Here is a 17,013-nt window from a genome sequence, read left to right on the forward strand (position 1 = left end):
TCAACAAATATCAACCGGACCCAAACCCATCATAAAAACCAAACCCACCCCATCCCATCTATGATAAGTTGTTGCCTGCAAAGTAAACCCCAGACACGATATGAGACAAAAAGAAAACGCACACTAGATGTCACAAAACTCCGAGATAATAATCAGAACCAACACCACCCGATCAACGTTAGTCAGTCGCCAAACCTCCTTTTTTGCTGTTTTATACTTTTGCGCCCACCTCACTCGACCTCAGCCGGCGGCCTAAGTCTCAATAACAACCTTCAACACCAGATTCCCCTCATCATCCACGGTGCGACTGGCCAGCTCAAACGCGCGGTGCGCATTCTCGAGGCCCTTGAAGCGGTGCGTGACCATGTCGTCCAGGCACGGGAGGACGAGGCCGCCGAGGCCGGCCTGGGCCTGGCGCTCGCGGGCGCACAGCAGGCGGATGCCCGTGGCGTACGTGTTGGCGTAGCGGAAGATGCCCAGGATGTCGATCTCGCGCAGGTGGGCGACCGACATGGGCAGCGTCTGCACGGGCGTGCCCATGCCCACCATGATGACGCGGCCGCCCGCGCGGGTCGCGTACAGCGACGTGTGCATGCAGACCTCCTTGCCCGTGCACTCGAAGGTGACGTCGACGCCGTCGTCCTCGTCGTCGTCGATCCCGGTGAAGGACGGGTTGGACGTGGCGGACGTGAGCGCGAGCATGTCGGCGGCGAGCGACTTGGCGTAGTCGAACTGCGATCGCATGGAGAGGACGCTGGCTGGAGTCATGACGCCGTCCAGTGGTGTGGAGGTGCCGGAGCTGCTGGGGCTGTATACTGAGGAGCTGCTCGAGGAGGTCTGGGAGGGCCTGTCGACAACGTAACCGTGGGTTGCGAAGCCCTTGGCGATGGCGAAGTCGACGCGGCCTTGGTCGACGTCGGCGATGGTGACGGTAGAGCAGCCGGATTGCCTGGCCATGGCGGCGGTGAGGAGGCCAACGGCGCCGGCGCCGATGACCAGGGCAGTAGAGCCAGGGGTTGGTTGTGCCCGGTTGACGGCATGGATGGCAACCGACAGCGGCTCTAGTAATGCGGCGGCATCGAAGGAAATGTTGTCGGGGAGCCTACGCCTGGTTAGCTTCGCCCCGTGTGACAGTTCGGTCGGGGAGGGAACTCACTTGTGACACCACACAGCAGGGTGGTTGATGCGCTCTTGTAATGTTCCCTGGAAGTGCGGCACTGATTTTGCGCTACTCCTAAACCTCATACGCTTGCATAGGTTATACCTGCCTCGGCGGCAGATGCCACACTGTCCACAGGGGATGCCGACTTCAAGGGCGACGCGGTCGCCGATGTTGAAGCCAGCGACCTGGGGCCCAATGGCGACGACAGTACCCGACGACTCGTGGCCGAGCGAGAGGGGCGCGCAGGCACACAGGTCGCCATTGGCGAACTTCTTGTAGTAACTAACATCGGAGCCGCAGATGCCTGTTGTGTGGACAGCAATCTGAAGTTCACCAATGCTGGGGTCCCCAATACTCCGGCGTTCCTAGACACGAGGTTAGTTGGGGTTTACCAGCAGAATGGATAATCTCCGAGCGAGTGAGGCGTGGTAGGACAGAAAATACCAAGACGGGGGACTCGATTCGTGTAACCCAGAGATCTGAGATCTCTCACCGAGCTAGGGCCAAGGAAGAAGGAGGAAAAGGGAAGCGTACCATGCGGAGGTCCCGGGGACCATGAAGAACTGAAGCGTTAATGGTCGAAGCTTTTGAGGCGGCGGGTAGGTGCATTGGCGCCGTTTCGTCAGTTGCGGAGGGCGCCATCTCGATAGGGCAGTGGTTAAGTGGGATGAGAGTGGGATGAGGCGTGGGATAGGGCGAGCTTGGCCAACGAGAAGGGATCTCCCCGTGGGGTTTGGGGCGCAGTTGGTGTCGTTCAGAGATGCGGCTCTTGCTCGAGAGCCACGGCGCGGGATGGGGGAGAAGTGGGTGTAGAGGGTTCAGGGGGCAAGCGGGATATAGCTTCTCAGAGAGATGGAGTGGCAAGTTTGTGCTCTCCCGTATCAAGACTTCGCTTCGGCAGGCGCAAAGAGTTGTAATAGAGAGTGAGAGATGCTCAGAGACGGCAAGGAAGAGGCCGGGCAGAACCCCCACACTTTAAGTATAGCATGGCAGTTTGGCCGTCATGGTATAAACGGTTGACGTGCTGCAATGTGTCAATCCCCGTTGCGGGTCGTCCGGGGTTGACAAGACAAGAGGAGGAGTGTGCAAATGTCAAGGGGGCGCAAGGTCCAGGAGCGGAGGTCAACATGCGCTCTCTGAGAGCCAGCATGCGCCCAGGCGGCTTCGCCAGTCAGATACCGGCGAGTTATCTCTGTGCAAGGGCACGGAGCGAGGTACAATGTGCTCCAGAGGAGCCCCGATAATCTCGGGAGAGCATGATGAAGCAGGTTAGTGTCGAGGCCAATCTTCGGCACCAGCACCCACAACCCATGTCTATCGACGTTGGACGGGAGATCGCGACATCCAGGGCATCCATGGATACTCTGCTGGCTTCAGCCGGGTGCGGAGCGGAGCGGCTGCAGGACAGGTACGTATCCCAAGACGCAGAGCACATTGTCCCCCCCCCCCGGACGAAACGCGCTGGTTTTGGCCAGTCCTGGTGCGATCTGGGAGCACTGGGGGCGAGGGTCTTTCCTGTCTGGGGCTTTGTCCAGACGTGTGGTGGAGCTCTGGCGATTTGGTGCTTCCGACAGAAGCTGCACGGGAGGGACAGCCGGCTTCCATGCAGCGAGCCATTGCAGCCATTGCATGGGGTCGAGCATGGGTACCTCGCAGTTGGTTGGAGAGTGACCTGGGGTGCCTGGTGCGGGTGGACTGGCACATTGGCACTCGGCGAGGCGGGCACAGCGGGGAGAGCTCAGACCATCCCTACTGTGTAGAGTGACTGTCAATCTCAGCCGTCCGCTGGCGGCTGGGGACGGCAACGAATAGATGTCTCTCGTGCGAGCACGCCATCATATCGTCTCTCCTGGGCCGTGGAACAGCGGCAATCATGGCGATATCAGACACGGAAGACGGTGCTCAGAGCCGGCTCTTTCGAGACGGTTTCCTATTTCGAGCTTTAGCGAAGCTACACAACTCCCGGGCGCTGCAATGTCCGGAATGACGAGATAGAAAGCCGCTATTGCCGCAGAAAGCGCGAGTTTCAGTGGTTTCTGCCGTGCTCACTCATCCGATCCCGGAGTGCATAGTAGTTGCATGTGTCGCGCAGATGCGAGACTGCGATATCAAGATCACACCGTGGGAAAGTTTGGAGGAAAAGTCGAGAACCAGGAGCAGGCTGGGGTTGTTGCAGGAGGGGGGTGTGGGGTTGAGCCCATCGGATGACGCGAACAGGGGAGCAGGGGTCAGGAAAAGTTTATCGCACCGTTCGCACAGAAGGAAAGAACACCCTGCTGGCCCGGAACAGAACTTCAAGGTGCCAACTGCCAAACTGAGAGAACCTGGAACTCTGGGCGCAGCTCGAGGGGAAGCTCCCACGAGACAGTAGTAGGTGGAAGGTCACTTCCATCAAGCTGATTCTCGTTTAACTCTCAGGCTTTCCACGTGCCTTAGTTCAGGTTGCTCTTGCAACTTCTATTTTCCCTTTCACAGCTGTTTCTTAAAACTGCCTCACCCGCCCTTTTTTTTTTGTTATTTCTCTATTGCCGCCGACTCTCCGCATCGATTAGCGAGGAAAGCGCCAGATCGCTTTGTCAATGGGGAAGACGGGAGCTTGGCCCTCGCTCCCGTCCGTCTCTTCTGCGCGCGAGACTGTGCGACGGGTTCGTCTCCGCACAATATGCTGCCGAGTGCTACCCCATGGCTGACTCGCGGTGGTTCATCCTCCAAGATCCTTCGGACTCGGTGTGCTTTGGAATCTGGGTGCTCATCAGAGTGACCGTCATCGCTCCATCGCCACCGCCTTGGTGAAGAAGTGATTGTCCTCAACAGCTCTATCCGCGGCGGATCTCCATATGGAGCAGACCCCCTGGCATCTCCAACTCTTGTCAACCCCACCAGTTGCTACCCCAATCATGGACATGAGCCCAGGGTCTTTTAAACGGCCCGGTATTGAGACTGGGCAGAGGGACCACCGACTGATGACCGCCAATCCGCCGAGGCACGGTTTCAAAGAACATCGGGCGTCCTGGCCGAGATACGGGTGCGAGGTGTGCTGTGTCCCTGTCCCGAGAAATGACGAAGTCTGAGCGCGGACGAGAAGAATTGCCCCTCTCTTTCGTGAACGCCCACAGCCTGTTGGAGCTGGCACCGACTTCTCCCATTTTGCCGGCCCTATCGCGGAGCGCACATGGCACAGCAGGGGTCGAGGACCTTCCTGGCACATGAAACGGAGCGACGGACTCCAGTCCAAACTCAACGCGACCGCCATTATTCCATGTGGACCACACACACATTCCGCAGAACGGAAACTGTCGCCTCGGGACGGTGCAGAAGGCTTCCGGAAGGCTGGAAATACGATGGATCCTGGTCTGCTCATTCCCGCCTTGCCGATGCCCTTACACAGCAGCACCGAGGTGTGTGTCGGTGTGCATGCGCCTGCACGCTCCTTATCAGAACCTGGCGCGAGAAGCCATGCCGTCGTCGCCTTGGCTGCCGATTTCCGCATATTCTGATAACACACGGGAGCAACGTCGTGTTTTACCAGATGCAGCAACTTCCCGACAGCCGTCCGGCGGTCGTCGGATGCGAGTTTCTGCTGTGCTTCCAACTCCATCAATGAACGACGTGGTTGGACACGACCAATCATCAAGGTTCCAGGCACGTTGGAGAAAATTGGAGTTGAACAGGGATCCGGATGGCGGCTCAAAAGAAAAAGCAAGAACTGTGCCAGCCCCACGATAACTGCCAGTGGTATCATCATGCCGAGGTGAATGTGGAGTCGCAAGGGCTCTTTGGCAACTTTTTTTTTTTCTTTCGCCAGACTGCTGGAATATCTTGCGTTGCTCCGTCTCCTCGACCGCAAATCGGGCAGTCTCCCGAGGTCGACGGAAAGTTGATGCCGTGCCGCATCGTTAACAGCAGGGAAGCTCAATCCGGGAACCCGAGTTTCTCAAGAGGGCTGAAGATCAGGTTTATCGATCGACCATGGTTTGTGCTGGCGGACAGGAAACCGAAATTCCCAGACTAATGCGCAGGTAGCATTAGCGCCCCTGCTGGACGACTGGGAGAAGGACGGTGCGTCTGCGGCCGTCGTGAACCCTGCATTGAGTCCAGGTCAGAGACAGCCAATCCCGTCGGTGAGTGAGCTCACACCGCGAACGTGGTAGCATCGGCCGGCCCCTGGATCTCGCGCCATCTCCGCCAGCCGAAAGTTTCACGCCTGGCGAACTCTCCCGCTGCTCCCCGGGACGACCGGACATGGGAGTATGACTCTCCCAACAGAGCAAGAGCGCTCCTTTTGCACGCGGCTGAATTCGGAGCGGCTGGGTGGCCCGAGTGACGTTACGCAAACCAGGGGACCATTCCAGGGCAGCCACCAAGGCGGGGGGAGACGTCAGCGAGACGACCTCCACCAGGGCAGCAAAGCCGGCATATCACCGGCTTGCTGCCTGCGGCGTGTTTGGCGAGCTCGCCTGCTCGCCTCGCGCCATGAACCGCAGTGACGATGTCGCCTTACGGAACGCTCATCTCCCGATGTCGTGGAGACGAGGCGGTGAGTCTGCGGGCCTGGCGGCTCGCCCCAGCCGGCACGGCACAAGTATTGAGTCGTTGCATGCGGGCACGGCGATCTCGCAGACGAAAAGGCGATACGTCGGATTTAGAAACCAGGCCTGCGCGCGCACGGAGCTGCCCGTCCGTTATTCCATGACGCAGGAGAGAACCTTGACGACCGTCAACGAGAGGATGCCCACAACTCCCGACGCGGCCCCTTCTGCCTCAACGCGACCTGGACGGGACGGCCCTGCCGGATGCCGAGCCGTCTGGGGAGATACGTGGGGGACGGGCGGAAGAATGGCGTGCTGGACGTCACTGATATCGGAGAATATTACCCCGGCGCCGAGCCTCGGTGTAACGACGCAAAGCAGGAACACTCTCCTCAACATAGCATTGCTGGCGGAGTTTGGGCTGGAAGGAATAAACACTAACCGAGAGGCAAGCTCCATGCACCCAAAGCCGTAGCTATAGCTTCACACACAACCGTAGATGCAGCGACTGGACCATCCCCCTACTCCAGTGAAGCCCCAATAGTCCCACCCAGCTGCATTCCCCTGTACTGTATATAACATGTTCCAAGCACGATGGCCATCTACCTAGACTAGAACGTGCTCGCCGCGAGCCGACTGGCCGCATTCCTCGCATCCACCCGGTCCTCGTCATCCTCCTCCAGCACGCCCGGCATCCTCCCACCGGCCCCGCTCAAGGCCCTCGCCCGACCAGCCTGGTCTCCCCTCTCCCCGCCTTCCGGCAGGAACCCTTCCTCCCCGGCCTCGGCCACGGAGCTGCCCACCAGGCTGCCCGACACGCTCCGGCTCATGGCATCGGCGCTGCGGCGCGGCACGCCGCTCCAGGCGTCGCCCTTGGGGCCCTGGCTGGCGGCCATGCTGGTGCGGCGGACGGTCTGGGGCGGGTGGGCCTCGCGGCCGAGGCGGCTGAGTCCGCCGCTGGCGTCGATGGAGCGAATGTCCGGGCGCACGCTCTCGAGCAGCGAGAGGGTGCGGCGCTCGGCCTCGATCTCGCGCAGCACGTACTCGCGCACCGACAGGCGCAGGTCGGCGGCCGTGCGCGCCGCCCACCGCCGCCGCTCGTGCACCAGGTTCTGCGTCACCCGCGTCGTCTTCTGGTACAGCGCCGACTCGGCCTGCCGCGCCTCGTCCAGCGCCGCGATCGCCTCGTCGACTTTCTCGCGCCGCACGTTGGACGACGCCTTGAGTCGGTCGGCTGCGTTGAGCTTGCTGCGCGTGGCTTCCTGCGCCTGGAGGAACTCGCGGATCAGGATCTGCCGGTTGGTGAGGGTCTCCTTGACGATGAAGGCGTCTTGCGAGTGGTACTGGAACGGGTCGCCTATCGTGGTGGCCTCCGCCGTAGCCTGGGCGGCGTGATAGTCGCCGACGGTCTGGACGATCTTGCCGAGTTTGCGGTAGGCGTTGGCGAGGCCGGGGTGGGGTTCCTGCGCGTTCATTGTGCCGAGCTTGACACCGAAGTCGGATTCGGAGAGGCCCAGGCCTGAGGTGTGTTAATTCTTAATTCCATAAAACAAAAAAGGGGGTGGTGGGGGGTGGCTTGGCTTACCTCTCCTTGACTTGACCAACTTGTCTACCTTGTGTCCGGCGTCCATGGCACCCAAATAGAAGAGCTTGACGACGGGGCGGGCTTCTTGGAGTTCGGGAGTATCATCAGGGGGCGGGGCGAACTGCTTGAGGATTTTGCGGCGCACGCCGGTCGCGGGCTGCTTCTTCTTGACCATGGGGCTGTAGCCAAAGTCGCTCTCGACGAAGAGCACCATTTCGTCGTCGCGCATGAGGACCTCGTTGCTGCAAACGTAGTTCAACCAGCGCTGTAACAGTGCCTTGACCCGGATCTCATCCTCCTCAGTGCCCGCGCCGGCGGATGTCAGGGCGGGAGGCACGGAGGGCACAATGGCCTCGGGGTTTGCCGAAATCAGGTGCTCGCCGAGCTTGATGAACTCGGAGTGGAGGCGGCGCACATCGCGGTATTGCGTTGTCCGGAAAGCGGGGAGGTTTGTCTGGTCTTGTTAGTGCCACTCAGCGAGTTATCATCCTGAAAACCATACATGTACATCGAATCTCAGGATGGGATCCTTGCGCCCGGTGCGCTCCAGCCCGGTAATCTTAGCCTGCAGCTTGAATTGTGGCGGTGGGGGTTTTCGGGGCTGCTGCTGTTCCTGCGCCCGCTGCCCCTGCGCTGGCGGCTTTGGTGCTTGTTGCTGCTGCTGCTGCTGCTGCTGCTGTTGCTGCTGGGGTTGCGGCGAGAGCGGCCCTTGATCACCCGCAAAACCCTGCTGTTCCGGGTACGACTCGGTTAGGGCTGGCCCTTCGGATAGGGGCTCGGTCGCCTGCGAGACGGTGCTGGCGGTATCCGGCCTCCTGTATTCGGTATCACTTCCACCAAAGCCACCGTCGTCTGTCAAGCCGCTGTTCGAGTTCGGGTATCGGAACGGGGCGCTCGGGATGTCGCCGGTGATGGAACCGAAGGTGGCGCGGTTGGGTTGGGGTGACGAGCCGGGAGAGGTTCCCCATGGCGAGGCTTCAGCGGACTGTTCCGGGTCGTTTATCGACGAGCTGTAGTCCATGATGGCTACTTTGCGGGAGAAACGGGGTAGAATGGGATGACGTGGTGTTCGAGATGCTTCGTTCTGGGTTGATGTGACCGTTAATACCTCTTTTTTCAGGTCGAAACTATCGCTTTAATGGATCAATGCCGTATCCAGTAGGTCAAACCCGCTGTGTCAATCGCGGATTAACCGGTGAGGATGGTCGTGTGGTCGTCGCAACTGCTCCGCATCGCCATTCGGTGATGGAAGCGGCGCAGTTGCCTTGCGCCGAACGGGATGAACGATCTTGGCGCCAAGGTGCGGGATGGCGGGGAGTGCACGGACCGTTGGCATGAAGCTCTCCTGAAAAAGCAAAGCAGGTGCAAGCAAATAAACCCTGAACTTCCAACTGCCAAATGTGAGTTGTGATAGAAAACGCGGGGTTGTCTCATGCATGCCCGTTTGTTGACTGCTCCTAGCTACCACCTTAGTACTGCGTAGAGCCCACAGTCTGGCGACTTGACATGCAGCGAACACCAACATCTGCATCGCCAGACTGAAGTTCTGTTCCGTCTGCTGTTCTCTTGTTAGGTCCAGTTGAATTGGATGCTTCAGTCAAGTCTGGAATTTGTTATTGCCGTCGGAAATTGGGGATGCTCTCCAGCGCCCCCCTCCGCGTTTGCCGCCATGGCTCGAGCAGGTTGCTGCTGCCTACCAGCATGCTTCCAGCGGCCGTGTTGGTGTTGAAAAATACCCAATTGGCCCGGGTTAGGTTCGCACGGAGTTACTCGAGCGAGTATGCGCACCATGAAGCCCGGATCGAGAGTGTTCGCAACATTGGCATCATCGCCCATGTCGATGCAGTAGGTCTCCTTAACTCTTAGCCATGGCACCACCCAAATATAAAGCAGCATTGACACCCGACAGGGCAAGACAACCACCACGGAGCGTATGCTCTACCACAGCGGCAGAACTCGCCATCTCGGGAGTATGTCGCCGCCAGGGAAACACTACGGGATAACCCCAAACTGACTGCCCAGATGTCGACCATGGAAACACCACTACCGACTTCCTCCCAATGGAGCGAGAGCGCGGCATCACCATCCAGTCCGCCGCCGTGACATTCCAGTGGCCCCCCAAGTCACTATGCCCACCCGACCACGAGCCCAAGACCATCAACCTGATCGACACCCCGGGCCATCAGGACTTCCGCTACGAGGTTGACCGCTGCCTGCCCATCCTCGACGGCGCCGTGTGCATCCTCGACTCGGTCAAGGGTGTCGAAACTCACACTGAGCGGGTTTGGGGGTCAGCACAACTCTCCAAGATCCCCCGGTTGCTTTTTGTCAACAAGCTGGATCGGGACGGTGCCAGTTTCCGGCGGTCTATCCACGAGGTGGCATCCCGGCTGAGGACATGGCCTCTGCTCTGTCAAATCCCCTGGTGGCACAAGGATGACTTTGTTGGCGTCATCGATGTTATTCACCAGCACGGCTTCCGATTCTCTAGCACCGGCGCCATGTCCGTCGTGAGCAAGCAGAGTATTGCGAAGGAGAGCACGGCGCTGCTCCAAGAAATGGAATCGGCCCGCGTGCACCTGGTTGAGACGCTATCGGAAAACGACGAAGAGATCATGGAAGAGTTCCTTAAGGTGGAGAAAGACGTGTCTTCGGTCTCCATCAAACGAGCTATTCGACGCCTCGTCATGGACGGCGAGGCCAAGTTCACACCAGTTTTCGCCGGCGCGAGTCTCCGAAACATCGGAGTGCAACCGCTGTTGGACGCTGTCGTAGATTACCTCCCCAGCCCCAACGACAGGCCGCCACTGGAAATCATCGGAGCTAAGGCCCAAACCCTACCCCAGCTTCTCGAGCAGAAGGTCCAGCAAAAGGGGCTAAATCAACACCAGGCTCCAATTGTGGCCCTCGCCCACGTCTTCAAAGTCGTTGACGATCCGGGGCGCGGCACCATGAGCTGGCTGCGCGTCTACCACGGCGCCATCAGCCGGAGCAGCCAAATGTGGAACAGCAACGTCCACAACTTTGAGAAACCCCAGCATATTCACCACGTGTCGGCCAAGGATCACCACGAAATCCAACACCTGCCAACCGGGCATATTGGTGCCATGACAGGTCTTAAATCCGCCCGTACGGGAGACACCCTCATTACCTTTCCTGGTCGCCATGGCAACACCGCCCCTGAGACCTTCACAAATCTCCGGATCAAGGCACCTGAGACACCCCCGGCGGTTGCGTTTATCGCCATTGAGCCGTACACGAAGACGGCAAACGACAAGCTTGTGGACGCCCTCAATAAGCTCTCGCGCGAGGACCCGAGTATCAGATGGAGCAAGGACGAGAAGACGGATCAATTGATCCTCTCCGGCATGGGGCTGTTGCACCTCGAAATTGCCCAAGACCGCCTCCTGACGCACTACAAGATCGACCGCGAGTCGGCCATGTGGGGAGAGATCGAAGTAGAGTACTCAGAGTGCCTGCTAGCCCCGACCGCTCCGCACCGCGCCCTGTACGACCGCAATATCCGCGACAAAGCCGGCAAAGCGGCATGCACAGTGACCATCGAGCCCCTCGAGGCCCACCATCACGACACTCTCCTCGAATCCAGCATCGAGCGCGACGGCAACATCATCCACGTCGCCATCCCCCTCTCCTCGGACGGCAAGGCCAAGACCCTCCCCTTCGAACCGGACCTCGTCCGCCAACAGCTCTTCAACGGCGCCATCGCAGGCCTCGCCCGCGGGCCCCGCCGCAACGCCCCCATCCGCCGCTGCCACGTACACATCTCGTTCGACCCATCTTCCGACTTCTTCGGCGCGGCCAGCACGGGCGGCCACATCACCAACGCCGCGCTGACCGCCGTGCGCGGCGCCCTCAAGGAAGCCCACGCCAACGGGCAGGTCGGCATCCTCGAGCCCTTCACCCAGGTGCAGATCCACTGCCCCGAAGAGGCCGGCAGCGCCATCCAGCACGACCTGGCGGCCGTGCGCGGCGGGCAGGTGCTGGAGGTGCACAAGCCCGAGGAGGACGGACAGGTGCATGATGGTGATGGTGCTACCGCCATCGACCTCGCCAAGGTCTATGTCCCGCCCGACCCGTACGAGTCGGTCCACAGCCTGCGCGGCGCCAAGAAGGCGGTTGTTCGCATGCTGACGATTGTGGCGAAGGCGCCGCTGAAGGAGATGATGAAGTATGATAGTCAGTTGAGGAGTACGACCGGTGGGAGGCACACGCTGCAGTTGGATCAGGGCGGGTTTGAGTTGGTCACGGGGCAGAGGGAGAAGGCTTTGGAGGAACGGTAGGGGGGTTGGTTAAGGGGGGTTGGGTGTATCTAGCGGCTTGGGCTGCATATTATTGTGTGTTTGAATGGAAATGGAATCGGGATGACTGTTGTGGCCTGTTGGCTGCCACATTTCTCCGACTATCTAGCCAAGAACGCAAATCTGCGCTCGTACGAATCTGGTGACTGTGTCTGTAGTGTCGATTCCAGCCTCTTCGTTGACCACAAGGAACCGCGTCTCGCCTTTACTTGGCTATCAAAGAACCCTCTTTCCCACGTCCTTCTCTGAGATACGAAATGACCATTTCTTGTTTGCAAAGAAGAGCAGGCTTAAAATGTCTGAGTATTATCTAAGGTTTGATTCCTGATACCCTGGGGATGTTGGCACGTTAGATTAGATTCGGGTGGCGGCGCAGAGCTCAATCCTTCACATATAGCTCTGCGAGTGCGGCTCTATATCTGTATTGAGCATGTGTGCGACCAGTGTGACCAGACCGCCGTGCGCACCTACCGGCAAGCTACTTTTGTGAGCAGTGATTCACTTCATTATTCCTCATCATCGGATGAATTTCCATGTCTCAGCTTGGGCAGATCAAGCGCCTGGTCCTTCACGCCGGAACAACCGGGGAACGTAGGGCAAGAAAGGAACCTGAGGACTGCATATTAATACACACATTCAGCTCTGCAATCTCATGTCTGTTTTTCTTGTTTTTCCCGGGTCAACGAGATGCTAACCCCTTACTCGTCTCTCTTAACACTCCGTTCATCACCCTCTGAAAACGGCCCTAGGACACAGCGAAGGAGAAAGGGAAAGGACACCACAAGTGTGCAAATCACCGCACATAGTGCGAACGGCCATATAGCTTGCACTATCTTAACCCCTATTTAATGACCAGGCTAAGTCGCGCATAGCCCAATGGACTCCCGTTTGTTTCTGAAACTCGAATTATCTGAAGTACAGATGCTAACGCTCTCGACGGAGAGTCACCGGTCATCTCCCGCCGCCTCCTCTACTTGTTGCAATTGAACTTGAATCCTAGCTTGAGCAATGGGTTTATACTCTGCTCCTAGACTGTCCTGAGAGCACCCACTGTTTTAACCATATGTACAGATCTTGAGAAAGGTTCTCAATCAGCTTGTCTTGGTCTCCTTTGCAGGGGCCCCGAATGCGTAGAGTATACAGATTCAGCAGAAGGCTAGCTTTCTCAACGGTGCATAGTTTCCCATGGACGACGAGAAGGCTCGATTCCTCGAAATCGATCACGAGAACTATATCATCGATGTTTTGTGTGAACCATCCTCTGTTTCTTGTCGTCTCGTCGTGGAAACCGTACCTCGAAATCGACGCGGGATGTTTGCGACACGCCCCGGCCAATTTAACGGCCAGTTCCTCCGACGTATCTCCCATCCTCGAGTTGAAAATAACTTCAGTAAATTTACTCATTGTAGACGAGAACCACAGCTTAGATAACGCTGGGATGGCGGAGTGAGTTCCAAGAGGACGGAACCTCGCGTACCCGGCGGCTTTGAGTTGCAACAAGGCAAATTGAAGGAGGGCGAGCAGAATTCCACCTTTGACCGGGGCTTCGTTTACTATTTCATGCAAGTGTTCGAAGGTACCGAGGATGTAAGGGAATTCCGAAGCTGGCTGCATTGACGCTAAGCGCGGCAGGAGCATGACCGAAGATAATAATACATCATCTTGCTCGAGGTTGCCGGAAAGCAGCACATAAACCTCCATGAGCATCTCAAATTCTGTCTGTGGTACGATTCGAGGCTGTCTGATTCGAGGCTGTCTGACACCTGGAATCAATGGCGGCAGGATGTTGAATATTCGAAAATTTCCCATGCCATGAAGTTGCTCTGGCGACTTAACGGCGGCCATGAGCTGCAGCATGTGGAGTGTCCCGTCGGGCGCAGGGCCATCCCAGACGGAATTAGCGAGCAAGAATGATGAAGTCTGCTGCGTCGTCGCTGCGGGTTCTGGGCCATCGTCGTCGTCGCCGTTGTTGTTGGCGGCATGGGAGACGTTTTCGGAGGCGTGAGCAGAGGCAATGGCCATCTCTCGCTCCTTTGCTTGGAATTGCGCAACTTGCGCTTCCAACATTGCAACCTTTTCTTCGAGGATTGCTACCTTGGGGTCGGTATGGTCGATATCGTCGTCGTTGTTGGCAGCATGGGAGACATTCTCGGAGGCGTGAGCACAGGCAATGGCCATGTCTCGCTCCTTTGCTTTGAATTGCGCAACTTGGGCTTCCAACATTGCAACCTTTTCCTCGAGGCCCGCTACCTTGGGGTCGATATGGTCGATATCGTTGTAATCGTTGTCCGTCAACCCGTCAACCTCAGCCATGAGCTGCTGTCTCTCGGCAGCATTCTTTTCGAGTGCCTCTTCCAAGGTCTTTGCTTTGTTGATCGACTGCTCGAGTCCTTCTCTCTTCCGAGCGAGATCGGCCGTGACAAAGGCGAGTTTAGTCATGGCAATGTCTGACCCGGCTTGGGTGCTCAGCACGAGCGCTGTTTCGTGGCGGGGTGGTTGCTGGCTTGCCAGTTGGGCAGCATTGCCGTCAGAGTTCTGTGATGCCTTGATTAGCTACCGTATTTGGGGGGACTTCTGGCCCATTGTAGTTGGATCAATCCCGGGTGCAATTATTCCTCTCGTTTCGCGCAGAAAGAGCAGCAAGTAAATAGGTGGCTTACCTCAGCCATGGTTGCATTTATTTCAATGATGCCAGGAAGAATCGACACGACACAAGCCGGGATGTGGGATGATCAAGTTGTGATCGATTGATGTTATTTTTGTTGTGTGCCGAAAGTGAGAGATGGTTTGAAACTTGGAATTTTGTGGAGGGCGAAAGAGGAAAGAGAAAAACACACACTACAAGACATTAGACAAATTGTAGAACCGAAGAGGCCGAAGATTGGAAACAATGAAAAATGAAAAACGAGTTTATAAGTTGCCGTTAAAAACCTCCTCGCTCCTTGGCCTTCGAGATACGTTCTCATTAAACATGACCTTGCGTCGTTCTCATTGCGAGTCTAACCATCTAAGCCCACTCTAACCTCCTTCCCAGAAACACCAAAACGCCAGCCATGCTCTACCAGATCCCTCAAGAAAACCTCACCCCCTCCCCCTCCCCGACCCCCCCAAACTCCGACTCAAAATCGGCCACTCATCACTCTTCCCATCCCCCTCCACACCACCCCCCCTCCCACCACCAGGACTCAAATTCCGCAACCCCAACTCCGCCCCGGGCCCCCCACCACCCCCCTCCACATCCCCCCTAATCGCCGAATGCACCACCGACACGGACCCGCCGACCCCCCTCTTCTTCTTCCCGGCGCGGCGGCGGCGGTCGTCGATCCAGTCGCGCAGGGGCCGCGGGACCAGCACGCGGTAGGTGTATTCGCGGAAGGTGCGGGTGGTGCCGAAGACGAGGAAGGCGAAGAGCACGGCGGTCGGGGCGGGGGCGAAGAGGGCGACGTCGCCGCGGGCGCGGCCCGCGCTGAGGTCGGGTTGCGGTGGGATGGAGGCCCGGTTGTTGGTTGCCGCGGCGCGGAGCTGGAAGTTGATGACTACTATTTGGAAGAGGCTGTGGGGAGGTAGGGGGTGGGGTGTTAGTTGGGGGTGTGGGAGGATAGGGGGGAGATGGGGGAGGTGGGGGGCTACGTACCTGAGCGCGGCGAAGGCGACGGTGAAGCGTAGGACGAGCCACTTGTCGTAGATGGTCTTTTTCTGCGCTCGTGCCCTGCCCGAGGGCGTGGCGTTGGTGCCGCCTGTTGTGGAGGTGCCGTGAATGTAGCGGACGTTCCAGGAGGCGAGGGTGATCCGCGAGTGGACGTAGCGGACGAGGATGGCAAGGAGCATGAGGCTGCCTGCGGCGAAACAGCCGATCACTTGTGGTTGTTAGACATAGCTAAGATAAAGGGGCGATCGGGGGACGCACTGATCGAATCGGCCAGTGCCATGAACCCCACGGTGCTCTTGTCGACGCCACTGAAGCGGAGTAGGACCATTTGCGCGACAGGTAGGAAGGCCGCTGTGGCTTTGGCAACAAGACTAGCGTGGAAGCGGTACATCTTGGTGATGCGCAGTTGGAAGATGCTGTTTGCCAGTTCGACGGCCCTAGGTCAAGGTCAGCAAGAGAGAAGGGAGATAATGGCAAGCGGCGTACCAGAAGAAGACGAGCACAGATTCGACATTGTAGGAGTAGTATTCTGTGAAGGTTAGCGAGCGAGGCTTACGCGCTGAGACAGGAAGCACCCACGAATGTAGAACAGGACCAAGTCCAACCCCGTCGAAGCGCCGGTGATGTTCAGTTCGGGGTTGCCCACGTGCTTGACGAGGTTCTCGTACTGCTCCAATTTGATGTCGCGCCATCGGATGATGGTGTGGATCTGTTGGATGACGGAAGCCAGCGTGTGAAGTGTCACGAAGAAGCCCAGCATGGCAACATCTAGATGATCAGCGGATGCCAGCTTAGCAAACGAGGCGTCTACTTACAGCTCCTGCGTTCATCGTGGACCCAAACCAGCCACAAGAGAAAGAGGCCGCACGCGAGACAGATGAAGCTGTAGACGAGGACGCCCACGGCGGCTCCTAGCACCCCGGGAGGCAGCTGTTCGCCCATCTCGATGACACTGAGCAAAGAAAGAAAAGAACGAGAGTCACGGCATGTCAAAGGTCGCTCAGCTGGGCAGTTCAGGATAAATTGAGGCGGCCATCACTAATTCCCGGAGCTGAAGTCTGACACCAGCGGGGCCGAGGGACGGACGGCATCTGTTCAAAACACCAACCCCTACTAGGGTCTAGGGCGGCCCATTTGGCGTGTTCTTGGAGCGGGACAGAGCTTCCATTTTGTCTGAGCGCACGATTCCATGCAAGGCCCTGACTTATTATTGGAGCGGCTTGGGGTTCCAAACTCCAGCTCTTGCTCTGAACTGGTGGAGTTCGAGGGTCGCAGATCGGCATCATCCTTGCTCAAGGCTGTAAGTAGGGTTGCATCCGTACGACACTGTGGCTGCTGGAAGGGGGAGAATTCTGAGATCTCGGCCGATCCTGCGACAGAAGGGACTGCAGGGGCCGGAAATTGCCAAGGTGTCAAAATCTTGGGGAGCGAGTTGCCGGGCCGAGGAGGGTTTGCGCTGCGAAGCCGAACACGGCTGGTGCTTCGTCTCCTGGGGAACTGTTCGCTTTCGGTAACTTCTTGTAAAGGCGCAATGAGAAGAGATATGCTGAGTATGGAAGTGATGTGAAGAGTGTTTCAGGCTACACAGTATTAATAATGTAAAAACCAAAGCCTGGAAAAATAGCTAGAACCTTGTTGCCGCTCAAGGATTGAGATTTCTGGCCACACAACAGTTCCATACCAAAAAGAGAGAGAATCCCGGAAGCCTGCTAAAATCGGCATTTTCCGACGTGCCAGGGATGAACCTCATCAATGCCGTGACTCGTTCT

At 57.9% G+C, this 17,013-nt stretch overlaps 5 protein-coding genes across 5 annotated transcripts; 1 reads left to right on the forward strand and 4 right to left on the reverse strand.

Annotated features, from left to right (window-relative positions):
- Positions 1 to 117: 117 nt before the first annotated feature.
- B0H64DRAFT_176969 (chaperonin 10-like protein) lies at positions 118 to 2,000 on the reverse strand. Its single transcript, XM_062798858.1, has 3 exons — positions 1,697 to 2,000; positions 1,157 to 1,527; positions 118 to 1,102 (listed from the first exon to the last, which is right to left on the reverse strand). The coding sequence occupies exons 1-3, from the start codon at positions 1,802 to 1,804 to the stop codon at positions 253 to 255; spliced, it is 1,329 nt and encodes a 442-aa protein (XP_062657474.1). The 5' UTR covers positions 1,805 to 2,000; the 3' UTR covers positions 118 to 252.
- A 1,486-nt stretch (positions 2,001 to 3,486) lies between these two features.
- On the reverse strand, positions 3,487 to 5,271 carry B0H64DRAFT_177008 (uncharacterized protein). The gene has a single exon (XM_062798859.1). The coding sequence runs from the start codon at positions 4,905 to 4,907 to the stop codon at positions 3,927 to 3,929; it is 981 nt and encodes a 326-aa protein (XP_062657475.1). The 5' UTR covers positions 4,908 to 5,271; the 3' UTR covers positions 3,487 to 3,926.
- Positions 5,272 to 6,234: 963 nt separating this feature from the next.
- B0H64DRAFT_177035 (uncharacterized protein) lies at positions 6,235 to 8,528 on the reverse strand. The gene is made up of 3 exons (XM_062798860.1): positions 7,779 to 8,528; positions 7,277 to 7,730; positions 6,235 to 7,210 (listed from the first exon to the last, which is right to left on the reverse strand). The coding sequence occupies exons 1-3, from the start codon at positions 8,295 to 8,297 to the stop codon at positions 6,303 to 6,305; spliced, it is 1,881 nt and encodes a 626-aa protein (XP_062657476.1). The 5' UTR covers positions 8,298 to 8,528; the 3' UTR covers positions 6,235 to 6,302.
- Positions 8,529 to 8,675: 147 nt separating this feature from the next.
- B0H64DRAFT_399171 (P-loop containing nucleoside triphosphate hydrolase protein) lies at positions 8,676 to 11,592 on the forward strand. The gene is made up of 3 exons (XM_062804002.1): positions 8,676 to 9,121; positions 9,186 to 9,246; positions 9,299 to 11,592. The coding sequence occupies exons 1-3, from the start codon at positions 8,912 to 8,914 to the stop codon at positions 11,575 to 11,577; spliced, it is 2,550 nt and encodes an 849-aa protein (XP_062657477.1). The 5' UTR covers positions 8,676 to 8,911; the 3' UTR covers positions 11,578 to 11,592.
- Positions 11,593 to 13,018: 1,426 nt separating this feature from the next.
- On the reverse strand, positions 13,019 to 16,309 carry B0H64DRAFT_462287 (uncharacterized protein; the record flags this gene model as incomplete). Its single annotated transcript, XM_062807543.1, has 8 exons — positions 16,060 to 16,309; positions 15,824 to 16,012; positions 15,731 to 15,773; positions 15,503 to 15,681; positions 15,230 to 15,452; positions 14,833 to 15,148; positions 13,427 to 14,130; positions 13,019 to 13,028 (listed from the first exon to the last, which is right to left on the reverse strand). The coding sequence occupies exons 1-8, from the start codon at positions 16,184 to 16,186 to the stop codon at positions 13,019 to 13,021; spliced, it is 1,791 nt and encodes a 596-aa protein (XP_062657478.1). The 5' UTR covers positions 16,187 to 16,309.
- Positions 16,310 to 17,013: the final 704 nt, after the last annotated feature.

The sequence above is a fragment of the Chaetomium fimeti genome (assembly GCF_033439085.1).
Source record: "Chaetomium fimeti strain CBS 168.71 chromosome Unknown B0H64scaffold_5, whole genome shotgun sequence".
NCBI lineage: Eukaryota > Fungi > Ascomycota > Sordariomycetes > Sordariales > Chaetomiaceae > Chaetomium > Chaetomium fimeti.